Raw genomic sequence first — 17038 nt, 5'->3', positions numbered from 1 at the left:
TAGAATATAATACAATGTAATATAATGAAAAATAAGGGGCATTCTGTGTACAGGGATTCACCCTGTTAGAGTTGATGTGTGGGTAGGCCAGCAGAGATAAGAGAAGAGAGGAGGAGAGGAGAGAGAAGAGGGGAGAGGAGAGAAGTGGGGAGAGGAGAGGAGAAGAGGGGAGAAGAGAGAAGAAAAGGGGAGAAAAAGAGGGGAGAGGAGAGCCTTACCCTGTTGGAGTCAACACGTGTCCTGGGTGTGTACGCCAGCGGTGGGATATTAAAGGCGTGAGGAACCAGGTACTCCTCAGCATCCATCAGATCCTCCAGCTCCTCCTCATCCAGCAGGCTCTGGAAGAACTTACTGTCGTTGGGGCTGGGCAGCTTCATACGGTCATCACCCTGGAGGGAGAGAGAGAGAGACCAATTACTCCTCGTACACTTAGAATGTCATTTATTTTGGTTTACAAAACATATATCAACAAGATGTGCCTTTGAATCCCAGATGACGACACAAACTATCCTGGTCATTCACTCTACTCCCCAGGATAAGGAGGGGTGTTCGAGGGGAAGGTAAGGTACGCTAAGGTAACTCACCTGGATGACCAGATAACGCTGAGGGTCCCGGGCCATCCTACAGAACTCTGCAGCTAGCTCCTTGAACTTGGGCCTGCTGTCTGCATCTATCATCCAACCTGGAAAAGACACAGGGAGAGCTTTAGATATAGAGCCATGGTATACTGAAGGAGGATGTCCCAGTGTGCTGGTTAAGCTGGTCTTCCGTATGTAGGTTACAGATCTTGTCATACTTTTGTGTTAGATTTTAATTATATGGTTGATTTAAAAAAAAGTTACATTTTCTGATTATCAAATCAAATCAGAAATCAAATCCTTTTCTCAAAACCATCACCTGCACAGCCATGTTAGTGTGTTCGTCTGCCAAGTTCCACAGACACGCAACCAATACCGCACCAAAGCAATCACTTGTGTGTCCTCTGTGCTACTCTACCAGATTGAGAGAGAGAGAGACATGGTAACCTCCCCTAATCCTGTCCTGGCAGTCTGGTTTAATGAGCAGGGGCATTGGGTACAGGATCATGGAGGAAGGTGACAGAGGCTGCTGGTCAGTCAGTGACACCCTAGGCCCAATGTGTGAGGGAGGGGCCACAGCCAGAGGAGAGAGGGGCCAGAGAAGTGGCACAGTACAGCCAGGAAACACCAGGGTAGTGCTCTCTGCATGGACAGGGTGTGTGCTGGACATGGGGGCATAGTGCCGTCTGGGACCCTACCCTATACTGCTGGGGTCAGAGCAGCACGGTCATGTGGGAATGTGTGCGTGTGAGAGAGAAGAGAGCGAGAGAGAAAGAAGTTATACAGGGTAGCTTACATTTGACCATGACCATGTATACATCTATGGTGCAGATGGGAGGTTGGGGAAGACGCTCTCCTTTCTCCAGCAGGTCTGGGATGTCCCGGGTCGGGATGCCATCATAGGGCTTCCCCCCAAATGTCATCAATTCCCAAATGGTCACCCCTGAGAAGAGGTGTACAGTTATAATAGAATATAATAGATACAAATTGTAAGATTTCACCAGAGCATTCACATTACCGTATAAAAAAGACAGAATTAAGACACATTGATTGATTGATGTGAGTGTCCAGTCTTACCGTAGCTCCAGACATCACTCTGGTGTGTAAACTTCCTGTAGTGGATACACTCCAAGGCCATCCACTTGATTGGCATCTGTAGTTATGGAGACAGATACAGTGGGGTCTGAAAGTATTGACACCCTTGATAAAGATGAGCAATAATGACTATATAAAATAAATAATTCAAATATATTGTGTGCTCACAAGAATTGGGAAATTATTTTATTTTATACTAATACAGTTGCTCAGAGAAATAAATGTTGTTTAACAAGTACTATTTTTATTTTCTCAAAAAGGTAGCAGTAAAAATGATTGACACCCCTAAACATTGTTATTTAAAGTAATCAAAAGTGTGGTTGCATATTCCTAGCACGCAATTACTACATCAAGCTTGAGACTCTACAAACTTGTTGGATGCATTTTCAGTTCGTTTTGTTTGTGTTTCAGATTATTTTGTGCCCAATATAAATGAATGGTAAATATCCACAATAACTGCCTTGTTGACGTAATACTTACAGGATATTAGCAAACGGCACACAAACAGTTTAGTGAAGGTTAAGTTGATGCCAAATGGCACACACACAGTTTAGTGAAGGTTAAGTTGATGCCAAATGGCACACAAACAGTTTAGTGAAGGTTAAGTTGATGCCAAATGGCACACAAACAGTTTAGTGAAGGTTAAGTTGATGCCAAATGGATCACAAACAGTTTAGTGAAGGTTAAGTTGATGCCAAATGGCACACAAACAGTTTAGTGAAGGTTAAGTTGATGCCAAATGGATCACAAACAGTTTAGTGAAGGTTAAGTTGATGCCAAATGGCACACAAACAGTTTAGTGAAGGTTAAGTTGATGCCAAATGGATCAAAAACAGTTTAGTGAAGGTTAAGTTGATGCCAAATGGCACACAAACAGTTTAGTGAAGGTTAAGTTGATGCCAAATGGCACACAAACAGTTTAGTGAAGGTTAAGTTGATGCCAAATGGATCACAAACAGTTTAGTGAAGGTTAGGTTGATGCCAAATGGCACACAAACAGTTTAGTGAAGGTTAAGTTGATGCCAAATGGATCAAAAACAGTTTAGTGAAGGTTAAGTTGATGCCAAATGGCACACAAACAGTTTAGTGAAGGTTAAGTTGATGCCAAATGGCACACAAACAGTTTAGTGAAGGTTAAGTTGATCCCAAATGGATCACGTAAATAAATATTGGGTGACTTTTAGTCCCTTTTCAGACTAATCTGGATCGGAACACTGCTGTATAACAGCTTGCTCTTCCTCTAAATGGATCGTTGGCACTGGTAAAACAGGAAGTGTCACAAGAGAAAAATACATAATTAAGAAATATGTTTGGCAAGAATTGGACATCATGGGCTGATTACAGATGAAGGATCTTAATTTGAGGCAGTTTGCAACAGCAGGAATATTCTCAGCAATAAAATGAAGATGCTACACCTGTAAGTTCTGAACTAAAGACCATGCTCATTAGAGTCTCCATGAAATGTTTTGTCCAGAACTGGGCTTGACCTCCAGAAAACCAGACATGCTAGCCTCCCCTGTTATTGGCAATGGTGAGATGTTAGCATGCTTTCGGGGTGTGATCTTTGACCCTCTCAAACATTCTCAAAAAGTTATTTTCATGGAGTTCACATTTCTTGTGGCCACCACCCCCATCAAAGTTACTCATCCCTGCACTACGGTATAGAGAATACACACATCTAGAAGAATACAGGGACAGAGAACAGACAGAGGAGCATCAAAACAGTAGGCAGACATAGATTCCCTTTTTCTCAAAGTATTTCCGGGCCATGCTTACCTTACCCCCGTCAGCGTTGTACTCCTTCTCATTGACGTCCAGCAACCGAGCCAGACCAAAGTCAGTGATCTTGATGTGGTTGGGGGACTTGACCAGCACGTTACGGGCAGCCAAGTCCCTGTGCACCAGTCTCCGCTCTTCCAGATACATCATACCCTGCAAGAAACATACCAACAAACACTGTTACTGAACAGTGAAGAAACATTGTCATCAATATCGCCATTGTCATCATCATTATCAGCAGCAGCAACATCATCATCCTCATCATCTTCATCATTACCACCATCATCTTCATGGCTGGTATCATCATCATGAACTACAACATCACATCTCTTTTTGTAGTGATGGGCTCTTTTCAGTGAGCCGGATCTTTTGGCTCCCAAACGGCTCTTTAAAAAAATATATGTTTTGTATTTTTTCAAGTCAAATAGTTTGCAGTAGTTTGACTATGACTGGTGTTAAAACAATTCTAATAAAATGATTCAATGAAATCATACTCTACCTTAACCACAATGTATTTAAAAATGCATTGGTTTGTTATGAAAAATAATGCTATTAAACATTTGCATTTAAAGTATAACTTTTGAATGCATATAAACAAAGTGTACATAAATGTAACAATTTAAAACGAATACAATCTGAACAACATAATAATAGAATATTGCACCATATCAAAGAAAAATAAATAACAATGTGCAAAACTGCAGCATCCCACTTAAAACATTAAACTGGTCCTTCTTTTCTCTCTCTTCTTTATTGCCATGTTATAACCAGCAGAACACACCAATACTGACCAGATTTTTATTTCATGAGAGATTTGCATTCTGAAATACAAGCTGTCTCACTTTCGAGGGGCTGATGTGGTTTATTCTCTTAGTAATTATTTGTCCCATTATTGAGAAGACCCTCTCAGAGGGAACGGATGTGGCCAGTATGCAGAGTCTCCCTGTCATGACTTTAGTAAGCCGTGGGTAGACAGAGGCCTTGTTCTTCCACTAGCTCAGAGGATCCTCCAAATAGGATCGGACCTCCATTATGACATCTGCTGAGGGATTCCTTCGTGCTGCATCCCCAGTTGCTCTCTCGTCAAAAAGCATCCAAACAGCAGATGTTTGTGGCACTACTGCTGGTGCTTCTGCTCCATCTGATCCCTATTCTTCCTGTTGCCCTGGTGCCTGAGCCAGCTGACTGCTGGGGATGTCCCTCCCTGCTGCTGAGGTTATTCTTTGAAGAGCTTCATCAATCGCTCTGGCATCACTGGAGGCTAACTTCTTAAACCTGGGGTCAAGCGCAGAGGTTGCTGACAGCACGTGATTATATTCCATTCTGTAGAACTTTCTGTCCATTGATGAACATAGGGTGTCCATCAACTCTGTCACATGTCCTGTGGTTACATTTTCTTCTCTCTTCCAGCTGGCTGTGATTCGCTGCAGACCCTTAAGAGAGAGATGAGTAACATTAGTTCAGGTTCATGTTTTGTCAACTGATACTACATTCTCATCTACTGCTCATACAGTTGAAGTGGGAAGTTTACATCCACTTAGGTTGGAGTCATTATAACTCGTTTTTCAACCAATCCACAAATTTCTTGTTAACAAACTATAGTTTTGGCAAGTCGGTCAGGACATCTACTTTGTGCATGACACAAGTAATTTTTCCAACAATTGTTTACAGACAGATTATTTCACTTATAATTCACTGTATCACAATTCCAATGGGTCAGAAGTTCACATACACTAAGTTGATTGTGCCTTGGAAAATTCCGGAAAATTATGCCATGGCTTTAGAAGCTTCTGATAGGCTAATTGACATAATTTGATGTATTTCAAGGCCTACCTTCAAACTCAGTGCCTCTTTGTTTGACATCATGGGAAAATGAAAAGAAATCAGCCAAGACCTCAGAAAAAAATTATAGACCTCCACAAGTCTGGTTCGTCCTGAAGGTACCACGTTCATCTGTACAAACAATAGTACACAAGTATAAACACCATGGGACCACGCAGCCATAATACCGATCAGGAAGGAGAGAGATGAACGTACTTTGGTGCAAAAAGTGCAAATCAATCCCAGAACAACAGCAAAGGACCTTGTGAAGATGCTGGAGGAAACAGGTACAAACGTATCTATATCGACAGTAAAACAAGTCCTATATTGACATAACCTGAAAGGCCGCTCAGCAAGGAAGAAGCCACTGCTCATAAAAAAGCCAGACTACGGTTTGCAACTGCACATGGGGACATGGTACTTTTTGGAGAAATGTCCTCTGGTCTGATGAAACAAAAATAGAACTGTTTGGCTATAATGACCATTGTTATGTTTGGAGGAAAAAGGTGGAAGCTTGCAAGCCGAAGAACACCATCCCAACCGTTAGGCAATGGGGGTGGGCAACATCATGTTGTGGGGGTGCTTTAATGCAGGAGGGACTGGTGCACTTCACAAAATAGATGGCATCATGAGGTAGGGAAATTATGTGGATATATTGACGCAACATCTCAAGACATCAGTCAGGAAGTTAAAGCTTGGTCGCAAATCTTCCGAATGGACAATGACCCCAAGCATACTTCCAAGTTGTAGTAAAATGGCTTAAGGACAACAAAGTCAAGCTATTGAGGTTGCCATCACAAAGCCCTGACCTCCATCTCATAGAAAAGTTGTGGGCAGAACTGAGAAAGTGTGTGTAAGCAAGGAGGCCTATATACCTGACTCAGTTACACCAGCTCTGTCAGGAGGAATGGGCCAAAATACATCCAACTTATTGTGGGAAGCTTGTGGAAAGCTACCCGAAGCGTTTGACCCAAGTTAAACAATTTAAAGGCAATGCCACCAAATACTAATTGAGTGTATGTAAACTTCTGACCCACTGGGATTGTGATGAAATAAATAAAAGCTGAAATAAATAATTATCTCTACTATTATTCTGACATTTCACATTAAAATGAAGTGGTGATCCTAACTGACCTAAGACAGGGAATTTCTACTAGGATGTCAGTAACTGTGAAAAACTGAGTTTAAATGTATTTGGCTAAGGTGTAGGTAAACTTCCCACTTCAACTGTAAATAATACTGGATTAAATAATGTAGTAATAACTGCTTACTGTACCTCTCTCCACTGATCTCCACAGTGACCTGCTCAAAGGGTTCCAGGACTCTGCACACCTCCACCACCTCCCATTTCTCTTGGGTCAGAGCATCAACAGGTGCATTGACAATGGCCAAGGTAGAGATGATGGCATCTTTTGACTCAAGAAACAGCTTCAACATATAAAAAGTTGAATTCCAACTTGTAGTGCAGTCTTGTTTAGGCCTCTGCTCAGCCATCCCCATCTGGCGTTGTGTAGACTTTAGTTTTTCATCACCTACTGTGCTCCTGTGGAAGTTCTCTGAGGTGTGCCTGTCACTGAACTCAAAGCAGTCCAGAAGACAGTGTCGTGTCTTTGGCTATGCCGGATTAAGTGATATGACATGCTATTCTATAAAATCCTTTCTCCGTAATTAATATTACCTGATTGAGCTAATCATGTAAATGTAATTAACTAGAGAGTCGGGGCACCACGAAATAATATTTATAGAGCTGTTATCTTCCGAATAAACTCTTAAAGACCTAGTAATATTTTACATCAATAGCAGTCAATATTCATTGTCACCTTAATTCCGTCTCATCTGAAAGTTGTAAATTCTTGGTTATCTGCACGAACCCTGGCTAACAAGTTGAATCAGCAATACAAAATTGGGTTTAATTATTTATTTACTAAATACCTAACTAATCAGACAGTATTACACATACACATAGTTAATCATAACTTGATTACACATTACGTCATAAAGGAAAATGTCCCTGGCAGGCGGAACAGATATGGCAGCTTGTTACACAAAAGAAAAGGGGCTAGGTTTGAGTGAAAGAGCGGGAAGACTGAGGAAAAATGGGCAAAGCTGTGCTATCGTAAATACAATATCTTATGCATTCTAAATTACCACCCATTTGGAAAAGGAAAATGCAATAAATATTTACTCTGAGCTGCGCTTCGGTAGGTTGGTGGTAGATGGAAGGTCGTGTTGCCCAACCTAGTCCTTTGTCCTTTAAATAATGTCTCTGGTGGTCAATTGGATACGTTGTAGTAACGTCGTTGTGTGATAGACGGGATACTCTGTCTGTTCCTTCCTAACCCTCGTTTGCCACTGCTGTTGCTAACTCAATGGCTAGGAGGTATCACTTCTGTAGTGAATAAGAGTTCAAAGTTCATACCATTCGCAACCAAAGCTCACGCTGATGTTGGAGTTTATGTCATCTTATCATTGATGAGAATGTCTCAGATGACAACCGAACTGACATCATATTCATTAAGTACCACCGCATATGTTCAATTGGTTGGATTACCAGAATATAGTTAATTTCCCCCCACCTTCTGATGTTCCCAGAATCTCTATGTTAACCAAGGTGTTTGCAAATGTACCATCAGTAGGGTAGAGAGAGGAAAAAGGGGGGAAGAGGTATTTATGACTGTCATAAACCTACCCCCAGGCCAACGTCATGACAACAGCTAGACATTGAAAAATCTTCAATGAAGTGACATGTAACCGACATGTAACAAGTGGTTACCCTTGATGTCCTGCAGTCAGTGGTAAGGCAAACTGCAGTAGCTTTTTGGACTCTTTCCCACACTGAAGCCCGTGTGCTCTCATACAGTTGTGGAATAAGTGATTTTGAAAGTGTTTTCCTGCTTGGAATTGTGTACATTGGATTTAGACTATTGCTATAATTTCTAAAAAACCTCTGTCCTCCACGATCGAAAATGTCTGGAAATCGGTGGAAATCATTTTAGCCAATTCAAGATCAATTTGTCCTTGTTTTGCTACAGACATAGACTTTGGCATAAACAGGTCCATAGAAGAATGTGTTGCTGTGGGTTGCGGAGTAGGCCTACTTGAATGAGTGGATACATCTCCACCTGTGGAGGTGCTGGCTCCACCACTATCACTAGCAGGCCTGCTAGTTTCTCGAAGCTCCACTACAGCTAGCTTCACAATTGGGTGCACAGTTCGCATATGCCGGTGTAGGTTGTGTGTAGAACCGGCTTTATATGAGATTTTGTTTTGTCAAATTCTACATTGTGCTCTAACATTGTCTACATTATTATAATGCATCCAAATGCTACTGTGCTTCTGACTCATTTTCCAGATGTTTTTTTCACAGCTGTCCTTCCTCTCTCTACTCAGCTGCTAAGTGTGTGACTGTGAGTGAGTTGGCTCGGCCCTCCTTCATGCATCTGTGGTTCATTGGTTGACAGGAACAACAGGTGAGACTGTTAGTCTGAGCAGACAGTCAGAACGAATGTGTGTGCAATTGAGCATTTAAGGCCTATATTATTTTATTTATTTTTTCGTTCTTTGAATTTGTTAATTCTATTCATTTAAATATTTGGATTATTCATATTTTTTATTTATTTTTATAAATAGATTCAGCTCTTCTGATATGCGAGCCAGCTCCCAACGTTCACCTCTTAGAGCCGACTCGTTCGCGAACGACCCATCACTAATCTTTTGGGCACAAAACTATATCACCAATATCATCAGCTATGCAAAACTTTAATCAACTATCATAATTGATTTGACTCTTCAGAAGGAGAATCCATTTCATAACAGTGTATTGGGGCTCGGCAAAGTGTCATACTTTTTTACTAAACAATTAAAAAAGAACAACTTGAGTCACCACCCTTTAATGAGCAGATAGTTTGCAGCGATAAGACCCGACATTAGAGTCTTTCTTTCCCTGATAACGTTTCCTGGTGCAGAAGCACCGATCTATGTGATAAAACTCCTGAAATTGATTTTGTGGAAGAGCGAACAATACGGTAATTGATTAACGTGTGTATGGAGGGAGTGTGTAGCAGAGACCCTATACATGGCAACACTGCTACTGTTGTACACTTCTTCTATTTCCTTACGACACTTGAGGTCAGGAGTCCCTGAACCAAGCAACACCTTCTAATAAAGCTGTATGTGCTTCTACACCTGCATTGCTTGCTGTTTGGGGTTTTAGGCTGGGTTTCTGTACAGCACTTTGAGATATCAGCTGATGTACGAAGGGCTATATAAATAAATTTGATTTGATTTGATTTGATATGTGAGCTGCAGTGTTAAACCTAAACAAGTATTGTAGACTGAAGTTCAAAGTAGAGAAGAACAAAAAAGCTACTCAAGAACTTGAGCAGCTCACACAAAGTGAGTGTCCTGCATCTGATGGCAGAGCAAAATGCACACACATATCAATGGAAGGGCATTCAATGCCAAAGTAACAGCAGTGTCTGAACAAATATCGCCTGCGCTATAGAACTGTAGTCCCCATTGTATATCGCTACAAGATTGCCCCAGCCTCTGAAGAATAAGAAAAGCAAATTCACCTATTTAAGTTGGTCTCAGAGTAAGAGAAATCATGTTGGGGCCAAACAGTGAGCAAACAGAGAACAGGCCTTATTTGAAACCATAACAAATTGGATTTAGGTTGGAATGGGTAGACTGGGGGCTGAGGAGGAGAAGGAGAAGGAGCGTGGAGGTGGCATAAGAGGTGAGATTCCAGTGGTAAGGCTGTCACCACACCGGGCTCATTTGGGCAGGAGAAAGAAGAAAACACACCCTGCTGTCTCCCTCACACCCCTCTCTTTTTCACCCTCTTTCTTTTCTTTCTCCCACTTTCTCTCTCCTTCTGTTGCTCTCTCTCACCATCCCTCTCTCTCTCTAAGCAGGGGAGCGGGGGAGAGGGGTATTGAAGAGGAGGTGCAGACAGGGCTTCCATACCAAGCAGGCACAACAGGGAAAGGGGAATGAGAGCTGTGCGAAAATAGAGAGAAGGAGAGAGAGAGAGAAAGAGAAAGAAAGAGAGAGAAAGAACGAGAGAGAAAGAGAGAGAGAGAGAAAGAGAGAGAGAGAGAAAGAGAGAGAGAGAAAGAGAAAGAGAGAGAGAGAAAGAACGAGAGAGAAAGAGAGAGAGAGAGAGAGAAAGAGAGAGAGAGAAAGAAAGAGAGAGAAAGAACGAGAGAGAAAGAGAGAGAGAGAAAACAAAACAAGAGAGAGAAAGAGAGAGAGAGAGAGAAAGAGAGAGAGAGAAAGAGAGAGAGAGCGAGAGAGAAAGAGAGAGAGAGAAAGAGAAATAAAGAGAGAGAAAGAACGAGAGAGAAAGAGAGAAAACAAAACAAGAGAGAGAAAAAGAGAGAGAGAAAACAAAACAAGAGAGAGAGGAGACAAGGAAGAGCAGTGTGGAAAGAAAGACAGCGGGCCAATACTAGTGTTGATGTTCTCCGCCAAATTGAAATGAAGTGATAGGCCACGTATAGGGGGATGTGTCTGCTGTGATACAATGTTCGGGTTTAAACAGGCTTGATCACACACGTACACACGCACACATGCACGTACATAGGTACGCACGCAAGCAAGTACGTATACACGCACACACATGATAATCCCTGCTATATCCTAACCTTCTTTGAACCCAGTCATCCCAGCCATCTGAAAGAAAAGCATGCTGTCAGATTGTCTTTCCTCTGTTCGTTTGTGTTGTCGATCCACTACAGACCCTTCTCTGACTCTCCCTTTCCCCCCCTCTCTCTCTCTCCCATTCTCTCTTGATCTCTCTCTTTAACACTGGTTGGCTTCAGTGTGATGAATAGCTCAGCAATAATTGTCCATTAAAAGTGAATTACCTGTGGATTTGGAAGGCTAAACACAGAGGTGGGAATGAAGAGGGAATGGATCTGTTCTGACACAGACAGACAACCATCCGAAATATAGACACTGCTTCACTCTCTGTGTGTTCTTTGGAGGAGGAAGAGAGGATGGGAGGAAGAGAGGAAGAGGATGGGAGGAAGAGAGGAAGAGAGGATGGGAGGAAGAGAGGAAAAGAGGATGGGAGGAAGAGAGGATGAGAGGATGGGAGGAAGAGAGGAAAAGAGGATGGGAGGAAGAGAGGATGGGAGGAAGAGAGGAAGAGGATCGGAGGAAGAGAGGAAGAGGATGGGAGGAAGAGAGGAAGAGGATGGGAGGAAGAGAGGATGGGAGGATGGGAGGAAGAGAGGAAGAGGATGAGAGGAAGAGAAGAAAAGAGGAAAAGAGGATGGGAGGAAGAGAGGATGGGAGGAAGAGAGGAAGAGAGGATGGGAGGAAGAGGATGGGAGGAAGAGAAGAAAAGAGGAAAAGAGGATGGGAGGAAGAGAGGAAGAGAGGATGGGAGGAAGAGAGGATGGGAGGAAGAGAAGAAGAGAGGAAGAGAGGATGAGGTTCTGAGTGTGGTAAGCGGGGGGAGTAGGTGTGTGGCTGTGACTGACAAACTGTGTGTTTGTGTGTGTGTGTCACTGACTAACTGTGTGTGATTGTGTGTGTGTTCAGTGGCAGTCAGCCGGTGTGCGTGAGTCGTGCTGATGGGTCCTGACAGAATCTTATTTGTACATAAATCGCTCTCTCTCTCAGTAATCTCCTCAATTTTCAAGACAATTAAGCAGTGGAAGGAAAATGGATGGCTTGCCAACGCTTGAATGTTAATTACCTAGCACAATGATAGGGTGTGTGTGTGTTTGTGTGTGTTTGTGTGTGTGTGGGGATGGGGATGGAGATGGGGAGTGAAGTGTTTAGGATTGGAAGTGAGGGACCGAGCTGAGCGGTGGAGGACGTGCAGACACTTAGCTTGTTTTCCCCCACCTGGTCGGTTTATCTGATTGCTGCTCAATGAGCTCGACACGGTAGGTGGGAACAAAGAACAGAAACACAAGACTGCGTGTATTTGTGTGTGTCTCTGTGTGTGTGGGGGGGGTTTGTGGTTAATGCTGGGTTGTGATAAACACATACATATACTAGGTGAGGAAAGGTGAGAAAAGGAGAGGAGAGGAGTGTTGAGAAGGGGATAGGAGAGGGGAGGGGAGGAGAGGAGAGAATAGGAGAGGAGAGAAGAGGTGAGGAGAGGTGAGGAGAGTTGAGAAGGGGATAGGAGAGGGGAGGAGAGAAAGGAGAGAAGAGGTGAGGAGATGAGAGGTGAGAAGAGGAGAGAAGACGAGAGGTAAGGAGAAGAGAGGTGAGGAGAGAAGAGGAGAGGTGAGGAGAGAAGAGGAGAGATAAGGAGAAGAGAGGTGAGCAGAGAAGAGGTAAGGAGAAGAGAGGTGAGGAGAGAAGAGGAGAGGTAAGGAGAAGAGAGGTGAGGAGAGAAGAGGAGAGGAGAGGTAAGGAGAAGAGAGGTGAGGAGAGAATAAGAGAGGTGAGGAGAGAAGAGGAGAGGTGAGGAGAAGAGAGGCGAGGAGAGAAGAGGAGAGGAGAGAAGAGGATATGTGAGGAGAGAAGAGGAGAAGAGAGGTGAGGAGAGGAGAGGAGAGAAGAGGTGAGAAGAGGAGTGAAGAGGGGAGTTGAGAATTGAAGAGAAGAGGAGAGGTGAGGAGAGGTGTGGAGAGGAGAAGAGAGGTGAGGAGAGAAGAGGATATGTGAGGAGAGAAGAGGAGAGGTGAGGAGAGGTGAGGGGAGGCTTGAAGGGGAAGGTGAAGAGATGAGAGGTAAGGAGAGAATGGGATAGGAGAGGAGAGAAGAGGTGAGGAGATGAGATAATAGGTGAGAAGAGGAGAGAATAGGAGAGGAGAGGTGAGAAGAGGAGAGAATAGGAGAGGAGAGGTGAGAAGAGCAGAGGTGAGGAGAGCTGTGAGAAGGGGATAGGAGAGGTGATGAGAGATGAAGGGTGGAGAGGGGAGGTGAGGAGAGGAGAGAAGGGGAGAGGTGAGAAGAGGTGAGTAGAGGTGAGGAGAGGAGAAGAGAAGTAAGGAGAGAAGAGAAGAGGTGAGGAGAGAAGAGGAGAGAAGAGGAGAAGTGAGGAGAGAAGAGGAGACGTGAGGAGAGATACCTAGGCTGGCAGTGTGCTCTAAGAATCCATTTCACAACACGCTGACACTTCCTTACTTTATTTTATACACACGCACAACCCTTTAAGACCAAACACTTACAGAACAAATGAATAATCTATAATAAAGTGAGTCCCTCTCTTTGTTATACGATGATATTTTTGATGGTAGACTACCATTCTACATTAACAACATCATTCTCTCTCTCTCTCTCTCTCGACACCTGCCAATACCATTACAAAGGGAGAGGACAGAGAACAGAGAGCTCGGTGGGTGTGTGGTGCAGGCAGCTGAGAGTGTATTTAAAATAGATTACTTGTGGAAGCTAGGCAGGAGATCAATGATCACTGATTACAGCAGGCTTGATAATGCTTCTCATCCACATAATATTTATCCTTCGTGTCTACTTCAAAGGGATGAGAAATCAATGCACACAATGGCCATTTAGACACTTGATCCTATGATAATAGAACAGATAGGACTGATGACAGTGGCTGAAATGACACCCTATTCCCTATGTAGCGCACTAATTTGATACCCTGTTACCCATGTACGTATACACTATATAGTACACTACTTTTGACCAGAGCCATATGACTGGTCAGACAGGATAATTATTAAGGGCAGCAGCCCATGACTTAAAAAGGAAAGTTACCATTAGACAGTTACATCTGTTCTGACTTAAGAGCTCCAGAGTCAAACATGTGAACCCCATGAACTACGGAAAAGATGCTGTGCTTTGTATTCAGACCTGCTGTTTGATGCTTTGGTACCAAGGCTTCAGTGAAAAGGACAATACATAAATCAAAGATTTTTCAAGCAAGAAAATTGCATCATGGTCAAATTCCACTCTGTTCTGCTGTCTAGATGTTTAGCAGTCACAGGGTATGAAGTCCACATGAGGACAGACTCGTGCATGCATGCCTGCATGTGTGTGCATTCGTCCTTATGTACACTATCGTACAAAAGTTTGAGGTCACTTAGAAATGTCCTTGTTTGTGATAGAAAAGCAATTGTTTTTGTCCATTAAAATAACATCAATTTGATCAGAAATTGTTAATGTTGTAAATGACTATTGTAGCTGGAAACTACACATTTCTGGAATATCTACATAGGCGTACAGAGGCCCATTATCAGCAACCATCACTCCTGTGTTCCAATGGCATGTTGTGTTACTAATCCAAGTTGATCATTTTAAAAGGCTAATTGACCATTATAAAACCATTTTGCAAATATGTTAGCACAGCTGAAACCTGATTAAAGAATCAATAAAACTGGCCTTCTTTAGACTAGTTGAGTATATGGAGTCTCAGCATTTGTTGGTTTGATTACAGGCTCAAAGTGACCAGAAACGAAGAACTTTCTTCTGAAACTCGGCAGTCTATTCTTGTTCTGAGAAATGGAGGCTATTCCATGCAAGAAATTGCCAAGAAACTGAAGATCTCATACAATTCTGTGTACTACTTCCTTCACAGAACAGAGCAAACTGGCTCTAACCAGAATAGAAAGAGGAGTGGGCGACCCCGGTGCACAACTGAGCAAGAGGACAAGTACATTAGAGAGTCTAGAGTTTGAGAAACAGACGTCTCACAAGTCCTAAACTGGCAGATTCATTAAATAGTAATCACCAGCCTCAACGTCAACAGTGAAGAGGTGACTCTGGATGCTGGCCTTCTAGGCAGAATTCCTCTGTCCAGTGTCTGTGTTCTTTTGCCCATCTTAATCTTTTTTCTTTTTATTGGCCAGTCTGAGATATGGCTTTTTTTTTTTAAACAACAACCCTTTCTTGTTGCTTACGCTCTGTTTCCCTTATTAAATCTATTTCATATCTTTATCTTTTCAACCTTATACATTGTACAATATAGCTATATTTTTTGCAAAGTGTGTACCATGTCTCGATATTGCAGTTTAAGCTCATATAATTCCTTTGACAATGGACAGTAAAATGCATCCAAGTTAAAGCTAAGCAGACTCATTTTTAGCTTCGTACAGCAATTCTACCCTTCTCCTCCAGCCACACAAGAAGAGAACCACCGCTAGAAATGATAGAGCCGCCGTACGTACACTAGGGGAGGAGAGGAGAGAGACCTAGGCTGGCAGAGTTCTCCCATCTCATCTAAACAACATAGACTGCATCTCAAATGGCAAATAGGGCCCTGGTCAAAGTAGTGCACTAAATAGGGCATATGGTGCCATTTGGGATGTGAGCCTAGTGAAAGGGATGAGACTGCACTCCTTCCATTTAGCTGGAAAAATAAATGGCTGCCATTTTAATTATACAGAAGGTCTGGCAGTGTGATGGAATAATCCAGACTGGGATTGGACGGTTCTCTAACTAGCCAAGTCACCATCAACACCATCAGTATTCACACCACAGCCAATCCCACTGGCATTTCACACACACAGGTCTGTGTCTGTGAGAGATGGAGTATGTGTGTGTGCCGAGCCAACACCTTCCAAGGAGGTCAATGAAATATAGATGATGATCAGAGACAGGGAGGGCAGGGGGGAGGAAGGGGGAGGTGCTGACCTTGGGTGAGGAAGGAGAATGTAATTTGCCAGAATGAAGGGGAGAGTGGAGGATGTGGTATTGACACTAAGTTTGACCTGGGAATCAGAAGAGGCAGGTTAGGCTAAACTTGTTTATCCTGAGGTCAGGCAAACACATAATTTTCTGCTCCTGACAAATGGTTTATGTCAATCTTAAATGGACAATTAAGGTGAGATCAGATAATATATGAGATAAAACACACCATTAATATCAATAATAATTTATTTCATTTTGAGTCAAAGGTAAAACAGAGCAAGATGCCCAGTAGGTGTTCTTACTCCCTTCTAGACCATTGAGAAGATAAATATGTTGTGTAGAAAGTCTACCCATTGCAACAGTTTGTCAACTTGTGCATATTTAATGGTGCACTTTTGCTCCCTGCTTTGCTCATAACAAATGCTCATATGCAAATCATGGTAAGAAATGGAATCCACATATCCAAGCCAATTACATAGAGCTGTTGAGTGGATACACACACAAACACGCTGATGCACACACACACGCATGAAGGCACGTACACGTCAACACATGCACGCACGCACACACACACACACACACACACACACTTTGTCCTGATGGTGGCGTTGTGGTGCCATAGGGCTTGAACCCAGATACACTTCATTATTTTTCTTGTCTTTTCATTATTTTCTTCTCTCGTCCCCTCCAGGTTGCCCTATTGGCTAACACCTAGTCTGTGCATTAATGGGGGTTAAAGCATCAACACACACACAGAACAGCAAGGTCTGGCAACAGAGAAAGACTGGTTAAGTGATTAGTGCAAACATGAGGGGTATGTAGGAGGCAGAGAGAGAAAGAGGAAGATAGAGACAGAGATAGAGAGGGAGGAAGAGATAGGGAGAAAGAAAGAAAGAGAGAGAGAAAAGAGAAGGGGATTGAGGGGATAAAGAGAGGGAGGATACGGTGACAGAGGGAGGAAGGAAATAGTATAATCTGTTATCAACAGCAAAAACAGTCTTTAGGAATCAATTCAAACACTTCATGTCAAATGTTATTTTTTAGAGAGTCCATGGTTGTATTCCCAATGGCCGCCTATGCACCCTGGTCAAAAGTAGTGCACTAAATAGGGAATAGTGCACAATTTGGGATGTAGCCCAGGTTTGTTACACCTGGCAATTACAGCATTATAGCAGCTAATCAGTACTGATACTAAACTC

General features: G+C 42.8%; 1 protein-coding gene across 2 annotated transcripts in view; it reads right to left on the bottom strand.

Moving 5' to 3' along the window:
* The window catches only part of erbb4b (erb-b2 receptor tyrosine kinase 4b), a 518904-nt gene that overhangs the window by 8322 nt on the left and 493544 nt on the right, over positions 1 to 17038 (bottom strand). For both annotated transcript variants that reach the window (XM_031797546.1, XM_031797551.1), the window contains exons 21-25: positions 3450 to 3605; positions 1656 to 1731; positions 1375 to 1521; positions 585 to 682; positions 219 to 389 (exon numbers count right to left, since the gene is read on the bottom strand). In XM_031797546.1, the coding sequence (XP_031653406.1) occupies positions 219 to 389; positions 585 to 682; positions 1375 to 1521; positions 1656 to 1731; positions 3450 to 3605 (648 nt within the window). The remainder of the gene's footprint in view (positions 1 to 218; positions 390 to 584; positions 683 to 1374; positions 1522 to 1655; positions 1732 to 3449; positions 3606 to 17038) is intronic.

The sequence above is a fragment of the Oncorhynchus kisutch genome, linkage group LG2 (assembly GCF_002021735.2).
Source record: "Oncorhynchus kisutch isolate 150728-3 linkage group LG2, Okis_V2, whole genome shotgun sequence".
NCBI classification, from domain to species: domain Eukaryota; kingdom Metazoa; phylum Chordata; class Actinopteri; order Salmoniformes; family Salmonidae; genus Oncorhynchus; species Oncorhynchus kisutch.
Note: the sequence above shows the minus strand (reverse complement) of the source record. Positions and strands in the feature narration are given on the sequence as shown.